Genomic DNA, 8,183 nt, shown 5'->3' with positions numbered 1-8,183 from the left:
CAGTGGCGTAGCGTGTATGTATGGCGTGTATGGCGGCCATACAACTCAAAAGTTCAATCTAATGCCCATAAATATGGCATATAATGTGATGGGACTTGGTAGACCTGTGCATGAGCCCTACACGCCCTACACTTGAATTTAGACCACACTACGCCACTGAGTAGAACCTTTGTTCTCTAATAGTAAAGGACTTCTCAGTCCTTTTAGGGGACTTTCCAGGATAAACAAGGTAATGCCACTTCAAGGTGTGAAGTTTTTGGCATTTTTCTAACTTCCATTCATCAAACTCACGAGTCCGTGTAATATTTTTGTCATATGGGTTTGTGAATAGAAAACATCAATAATATCAATACCTATTTAGTCATTTTTGTATCATTCGATTGAGTTCCTCAGTTAGAGTTGTTTCAGGGAGTTTTGCGAGATATGATTGCTCAATAATACTCGTAAAGTGGCAGTCTAGTTGGCTTGGGGGGTATCTCATCTGCCTTTTCTACGCTCTAGGTTGAGGGGTTTGATTTCCGCCCGGGGCGGATTTTGAATTTTTTAGACCAGGTTCGTTCTCGGAACGGCCGAAGGTAATGCCACTTCAAGGTGTGAAGTTTTTGGCATTTTTCTAACTTCCATTCATCAAACTCACGAGTCCGTGTAATATTTTTGTCATGTGGGTTTGTGAATAGAAAACATCAATAATATATCAATATTTAGTAATTTTCGTATCATTCGATTGAGTTCCTCAGTTAGAGTTGTTTCAGGGAGTTTTGCGAGATATGATTGCTCAATAATACTCGTAAAGTGGCAGCCTAGTTAGCTTGGGGGCTATCTCATCTGCCTTTTCTAAGCTCTAGGTCGAGGGGTTTGATTTCCGCCCGGGGCGGATTTTGAATTTTTTTTAGACCAGGGTCGTTCTCGGAACGGCCGGCTTTCTCTCATCCTGTCTTCCTCATCTCTTCGCTTTCGGAACGATAAGAATTCCACAACTACAATAATTTTATTGCAGTTACTTACATTGACTATCAATTCTCAAAGTCCATGCCAGCCTAGTTAGCTTAGTTGGTAAGGATTAAAATCCGCCCGAGGCGGATTTTATCCTGATGGGATAATGTTCGTTCTCGGAACGGCTGGCTTTCTCCTATCCTGTCTTCCTTCTCTCTTCGATTTCGGGACGATATGACTATATTTATTTATTTTATTTATTTATTTTTACAAATTTACGGATTGAAAAAGAAAAAATCCATTTTTACAAATGACAGAGACTAATAGGGTACTTAGAACTAAGCTTACGTACTAATTAATAAAAATCTAATAATGAGAAGGAGAAGAAGAAGAAGAAGAAGAAGAAGAAGAAGAAGAAGAAGAAGAAGAGGAAGAAGAAGAAGAAGAAGAAGAAGAAGAAGAAGAAGAAGTTCACGCCGAATCGAATGGTGAAACTTTTAGAACTGTCCGACTTACAGTTGAGAAGTTGCGGGTTCGATACTCCCCTGTGTCAACAAAATTTCCCTTTTATTACATTTTTTTTATTTTCTATTTCTTTTCAAATACTTACTTATTCTGCAAATGTAATAGAAAGTCGTGTGATGTTCACACCAGAATACATAAAACTAAAATATGTCAACAGCAACCTATGTATGAGTGAGTACTGTTTGTGTGTGTAGGTGTAGTTATGTATAGGTACTATTTATTATTTGATTGACTTGATGAATTGGTGATATGGTAAGTGAAATATGTCAATCTTAGGATTACTTGCCACCTCAGTATTATATGATCTCAACATGCGGTTTAATGGTGAGAAATACCCAAGGTTTGTGCGGCATTTTTTTTCCCCGAACACGTAAGTTCGGTTTCGGGTTTGTCTCGGGTAGGCTTTTATGGGGATCTTGGAAAGGATATCAGGCGAATCGATTTTATTGTGAAGGACTTTATGTAGGAATGCGAGGTCTTGTTTGTATCGTCTCTTCTCAAGTGTTTCCATCTTGTTGTGTTGGAGGATTTCATTGTAGTCGTGATTTATGATACACTTTCCCTGTTTGTAAGCAAGAGATTTTAAGAACTTTCTTTGTGTTTTCTCGATTGTTTTAATATGAACTTTATTGTGTGGGGACCAATTTATTATAAAAATTTTTTTTTTTTTTTTTTTTTTTTCATTTAATTTCATGTCTTACTTCTATTGTACATAACTTCCTTTATACATAACTTCCTTTTATTTGTAGAGATTTCTTATCTCGAGGTAACTGACATTTTTTATAATTTTTATTTAAATAACAAATACATTTTTATGAATTTTTGCTGACTTAACGAACTTTTTGTAACAATTTCAAAAATATAATTAGTTTTTCACTACGATAAGTAATAAAAAAGTTACGAGTAAAATTAATATTTCCATTGTGTTTACCTAATACCTAATATACCTGTGTAACATAATAACTTATGTAAAATCTCCATTCATATAAAATCTAACACTCCCCCTATCATCTTGATTCAAAATATGACCTTGAAACACTTAGAATAAATTTTAATTTCTACTTTCATCTACTCAATACCATACATACGAGTATACATGCATAAAATCCACAGTGATACTACATGATGCGAGTACTTTAAATTTGAAGATAGAGGGGAAGTAATATTCAGACATCAGATACCTGCATGCATGATTGATTGTATACATATGAACGTGTGAAAAACATATAAAACATTGACTCACCATAGTACATTGACAATACAGGGTCTTATAAAAGACGACATCATGAAGAGAAGAGGACGTAGTCAAATCAGACTTAACAAAAACATCATAGATAACTTCAATGATGAAACATACATTAAATTTAAGACAATTGTTGAGAAATTAGTTGGAAGAAACAATGATGACAAAGTCAAAAATATTTTTGATGAAGCATGTGAAAAATGGGCTTTGAAACATGATGAAGTAATAAAATTGAACAACAAGAATGATGATTTGATAAAAGAGTGTAAAGATCTAAAGGATGATAAAAAAGCATTGAGCAACAAAATCAAAGAACTAGAAAAGAGAGTTAACGCCTTAATAGAAGAATCTGAAGCACAGAAAAACGAACCCGATGATGAACTTAATAAAGAAAATTTTCTATGTCTCAAAGAAGGATATGAAGAACTGGAGAATGAAAAGGATGCAATGGCCAATAAAATCATAGTTTTGGAAAGAAGAATAAAACACCTTGTAGAAGAATCGGATGAGCAAGCCAATAGCACCAATAAAGAACTCGATGAAAAAAATATTACAATCAAGAGCATGGAAAAACAATTAAAAGAGTTGAAAATGAGAGAATCGGAAAACTATGAAGAGTTCACTAAACTAGAACAAGAAAGAAACAAACTTCAAAATCATATTGTCAAACTTGAGAAAACCCTTGAAATACACAAACAAGAACACATTGAAAACTATGAATATATAAAGACATTAGAACAAGAGAGGAAGGGACTCAATTTCACCATATCAACACTTGAAAAAACAATCCAAAGATTTGAAAATCTTGGATACAAACTAATGGAAAAAACACTGGCAGACGATTCCATTATTGATTTAGAAAATACTGTCACTCACAACAGCATGCTACAATTTACTAAGTCATTCTCGATTGCACATAATGAAACAACTCTTCAAGAAGAACTAGATACATTGAACTGCAATAAAGAGCTAGCTGATCAAAATGAAAACAGCAATGATCTGATGGAAAAAGAAAAAGAAACAAATATGAAACACAAAGAAACGAATGACAGAGATGAAACTAAAATTGAAGATCATCAACTTGGAAAATTAGAAAAGCGGGTAACCAATATGCAAAAAGATATACATAGTGTTCAAAAGTCAATTGAACAAATTGTTAAAATCCAAGAAAAACTTGTAGAACTAGAGAGGATGCGGGAACAGTACCAAACTCAACATGTGACCCAACAGGAAAGAATACAAGATCAAAATGAAGGAAAACAAATACAAGGAAACCGACGGAAACAGCAGCAGCGGCAACAACAGCAGCAACAACAACAGCAGCAAAAACAGCAACAGCAACAAAAAGAACAACAACGGCAGAAACAACAGCAAATGCAACAACAACAGCGACAGCAGCAACAACAACAGTGTTATGTACATGTTCATCTCGTCTCCATTCAATCTCTGGTAAGTTTAGATCGCCAGTAAAGAGGACTTTGTGGTTGGGGTAAATATTAAGTACCTCTTCCACTGATTCGGTGTAGCTTTTGTATTTCACTAACGTAGATTCAGGCGAAATATAGGTACAATTTAGGATATACTTTTGGCGAGATAGTTGGACCGATACGAATACAGTCTCAACATCGTTATTTGTGATAGGAATTAGTTTAGAAGGAATACTGTTCTTGACAGCAATAAGCACTCCTCCTAATTTAGTACGTATGGACGTATTTGAGTTTCGATCCGCTCGGTATACTGTATAACCTGCGAATCCTAACTCTGGCGTGTTAATTTTGTCATTAAGTCCAGTTTCAGATAATAGGAAAATGTCATAACCAAGTGTGGGGATATTTTTTGCAAGTTTATCAAGTTTAGTTCGGAGTCCCCGTACGTTCTGATAGTATAGTTTCTGAGAAATGACATTAGGGGAGTGCCTGTTAGTCAATACAATAAGATTACTATGATTCTGACCTCTTGGTCTGTCAATGTCGTCATTATGATCTAGCATCCTCTCAGAGGATTTGTCGGAATTGAGGAGAAATTTGGCCGGAGTACATTAGACGTCCAAAAGTCAATCATAGGAACACCCCAAGGAATTTGAGGATTCGGCACTGGTGCCGGGGACCATCCATACCATGGGTAACTTGATGTAGGTATTGGATAACTAACAGGTAAGTGTGAAGTTTGACTGTTTGATGTAGGTATGAGTGTGGGTATGAGTGTAGGTATAGGTAGACTGTTATGTGTATGAGAGCCAAGTTGGTAATACTGGGGTGTTGCGTCTACAGGGTGGTGGTGGTGGTGTTGCTGCCGTTGCAGCTGCTGTTGGTGTTGTTGGTTCTGTTGTTGGTGGTGTTGTTGTTGTTGGTGGTGTTGTTGTTGGTGGTGCTGCTGTTGTTGGTGTTGTTGTTGTTGTTGTTGTTGTTGTATTTTTCCATTTTGAATAGAACCTGTTGTTTGAAAGAAAGTGACGTTTTTAGTTTCGTTGTTTTGAGGATGTATTGGTTTTGTCTTTGTCTGTATGGGTTGATTCTTTTTTCCATCGGGAAGATGATTTGATGCAGAAGCAGCAGGTACGGGTGATTTGTTTGTTGTTGTGTATGATGGAACGTTTTTTTGTGTGTTCTTTTGTGTGTTTTGCGTCATGATGTGGTTTTTGTTACTCGGGTCAAATTTGTTATTGATAGAGTTTACAATTTTCTGACATAACCATTCTTTCCCTTTTCGACCGATGTGAATTCCATCCCTCGCTAAATGTTGCTCCTTTAGGAAGATGTGTGTGTTTAGTATGTTGATATTTATGAAATTGGAGCAGTAGTGTTTTATTCTGGTGTTCAATTTTACAATGTTCCTATTATTGTATTCGTTAGCATGTGGGGGAATGGAAATTAGAATTACTTTGCAAGATAGATTAGCAATTTTGGTAAGACATTCTTCAAATACTATAGGATCTGTCCGGAATAGATCGTTAGTGCCGGCTGACAGGACGACCACATCATCAATTTCAGTGTTACTCGGAAGAAGTTCTTCAGTTATATTAGATATTCCATATCCTGGTTTAAAATTGGATATGATGTCATAATGATTTGGGAACTCCGAGTTATTCTTTATCTTCTCTTCCAAATATCTGATATGGCTATCGCCAATCAGGTAGCATAATCTTTTCTTCTTTTGACTTTGTTGCTGTTGGGTTATATTAGATATTCCATATCCTGGTTTAAAATTGGATATGATGTCATAATGATTTGGGAACTCCGAGTTATTCTTTATCTTCTCTTCTAAATATCTGATATGGCTATCGCCAATCAGGTAGCATAACCTTTTCTTCTTTTGACTTTGTTGTTGTTGGTGTTGTTGTCGCTGCTGTTGTTGTTTAGGTCGATTTGTCTCCCTTTGTTGGTTTCCCTCATCTGTTCTCTCTGGCTGATGATCTGGGTTGTGTTGGACATGTTGTTGTTGCTGCTGTCGCTGTTCTTGTTGTTGCATTTGCTGTTGTCGTTGCTGTTGTTTCTGCCGTTGTTGTTGTTCTTTTTGTTGCTGTTGTTGTTTTTGCTGCTGTTGCTGCTGCTGTTGTTGTTGTTGCCACTGCTGCTGTTTCCGCAGATTTCCTTGTATTTGTTTTCCTTCATTTTGATCTTGTATTCTTCCCTGTTCGTACTCAAGGATTGGGCGAACAAGTGTGAAATACAATATTTTGTAGGTATTGGGGTTCTTGAAGTTTTTGGTATTTCTATTTATAAAGCCCAAAGCCCTGAGAGCTTTGTTTTTGATTGCCTCGTAATGTTGATTTAAACTTAAATCTGACTCGAGAATCACCCCAAGATCCTTCACTTTATTTTCACGGGGTACCGTTGTATGGTTTATTGTGTAGTTGAAAGTCGAGGTGGACTTTTTTTTTTGTAAATGAGATGATTTTACATTTCTCGATGTTCAACACCATACGATTTATCTCGCACCACTCATACAAATGCTCTTTATTGCAGTTCAATGTATCTAGTTCTTCTTGAAGAGTTGTTTCATTATGTGCAATCGAGAATGACTTAGTAAATTGTAGCATACTGTTGTGAGTGACAGTATTTTCTAAATCAATAATGGAATCGTCTGCCAGTGTTTTTTCCATTTTATGGTAAGTGAAATATGTCAATGTTAGGATTACTTGCCACCTCAGTATTATATGATCTCAACATGCGGTTTAATGGTGAGAAATACCTTTTTCCATTAGTTTGTATCCAAGATTTTCAAATCTTTGGATTGTTTTTTCAAGTGTTGATATGGTGAAATTGAGTCCCTTCCTCTCTTGTTCTAATGTCTTTATATATTCATAGTTTTCAATGTGTTCTTGTTTGTGTATTTCAAGGGTTTTCTCAAGTTTGACAATATGATTTTGAAGTTTGTTTCTTTCTTGTTCTAGTTTAGTGAACTCTTCATAGTTTTCCGATTCTCTCATTTTCAACTCTTTTAATTGTTTTTCCATGTTCTTGATTATAATATTTCTTTCATCGAGTTCTTTATTGGTGCTATTGGCTTGCTCGTCTGATTCTTCTACAAGGTGTTTTATTCTTCTTTCCAGACCTCTGATTTTATTGGCCATTGCATCCTTTTCATTCTGCAGTTCTTCATATCCTTCTTTCAGACATTGAAAATTTTCTTTATTGACTTCATCGTCGGGTCCGTTTTTCTGAGCTTCGGATTCTTCTATTAGTGCGTTCATCCTTTTTTCAAGTTCTTTGACTTTGTTTTTCAATGCTTTTTTATCATCCTTTAGATCTTCACACTCCTTTATCAAATCATCATTCTTGTTGTTCAATTTTATTACTTCATCATGTTTCAAAGCCCATTTTTCGCATGCTTCATCAAAAATATTTTTGATTTTGTCATCATTGTTTCTTCCACCTATTTTCTCAACAATTGACTTCAGTTTAATGTATGTTTCATCATTGAAGTTATCTATGATGTTTTTGTTAAGTCTGATTTGACTACGTCCTCTTCTCTTCATGATGTCGTCTTTTATAAGACCCTGTACTGTCAATGTTCTACGGAGAGTCAATGCTTTATATGTTTTTCACACGTAGGTACATATGTCTACAATCAATCATACATGCAGGTATCTGATGTGGTAACTATTACTGTGGATTTTATGCATGTATATGTATGGAATTGAGTAGATGAAAGTAGAAATTAAAACTTATTCTAAGTGTTTCAAGGTCATATTTTGAATCAAGATGATAGGGGAAGTGTTAGATTTTGTACGAATGGAGATTCTACATAAGTATTTATGTTACACAGGTATATTAGGTACTAGGTATACACAATGAAAATATGAATTTTACTCATAATTTTTTTATTACTGGTCGTAGTGAAAAACTAATTATATTTTTGAAACTGTTACAAAAAGTTCGTTAAGTTAGCAAAAATTCATAAAAATGCATTGGTTATTTAAATAAAAATTATAAAAAATGTCTTATAAAATATACGGAGCGATGTAAATAGTGTGTCAACT

At 35.1% G+C, this 8,183-nt stretch overlaps 3 protein-coding genes across 3 annotated transcripts; 1 reads left to right on the top strand and 2 right to left on the bottom strand.

The window, feature by feature from the left end:
- Positions 1–2,743: 2,743 nt before the first annotated feature.
- On the top strand, positions 2,744–4,349 carry LOC103521451 (golgin subfamily A member 6-like protein 1). Its single transcript, XM_008486563.1, has 2 exons — positions 2,744–4,020; positions 4,343–4,349. Exons 1-2 carry the CDS (start codon positions 2,744–2,746, stop codon positions 4,347–4,349), a joined length of 1,284 nt encoding a protein of 427 aa, XP_008484785.1.
- Positions 4,350–5,665: 1,316 nt separating this feature from the next.
- LOC113472397 (putative uncharacterized protein DDB_G0277057) lies at positions 5,666–6,340 on the bottom strand. The gene is made up of 2 exons (XM_026832134.1): positions 5,899–6,340; positions 5,666–5,739 (listed from the first exon to the last, which is right to left on the bottom strand). The coding sequence occupies exon 1, from the start codon at positions 6,310–6,312 to the stop codon at positions 5,989–5,991; it is 324 nt and encodes a 107-aa protein (XP_026687935.1). The 5' UTR covers positions 6,313–6,340; the 3' UTR covers positions 5,666–5,739; positions 5,899–5,988.
- Positions 6,341–6,875: 535 nt separating this feature from the next.
- LOC103521450 (myosin type-2 heavy chain 2-like) lies at positions 6,876–7,679 on the bottom strand. The gene has a single exon (XM_008486562.1). It carries the CDS (start codon positions 7,677–7,679, stop codon positions 6,876–6,878), a length of 804 nt encoding a protein of 267 aa, XP_008484784.1.
- Positions 7,680–8,183: the final 504 nt, after the last annotated feature.

Source organism: Diaphorina citri, unplaced genomic scaffold (assembly GCF_000475195.1).
Source record: "Diaphorina citri unplaced genomic scaffold, Diaci psyllid genome assembly version 1.1 scaffold5264, whole genome shotgun sequence".
Taxonomy (NCBI): Eukaryota; Metazoa; Arthropoda; class Insecta; order Hemiptera; family Psyllidae; genus Diaphorina; species Diaphorina citri.
This window is presented reverse-complemented; position numbering and strand designations above follow the sequence as displayed.

Bases quoted from the DNA above. Each gene is read 5' to 3' on its own strand.
- LOC103521451 (XM_008486563.1), top strand. From the start codon at position 2,744: ATGAAGAGAAGAGGACGTAGTCAAATCAGACTTAACAAAAACATCATA.
- LOC113472397 (XM_026832134.1), bottom strand. From the start codon at position 6,312: ATGAAGGAAAACAAATACAAGGAAATCTGCGGAAACAGCAGCAGTGGC.
- LOC103521450 (XM_008486562.1), bottom strand. From the start codon at position 7,679: ATGAAGAGAAGAGGACGTAGTCAAATCAGACTTAACAAAAACATCATA.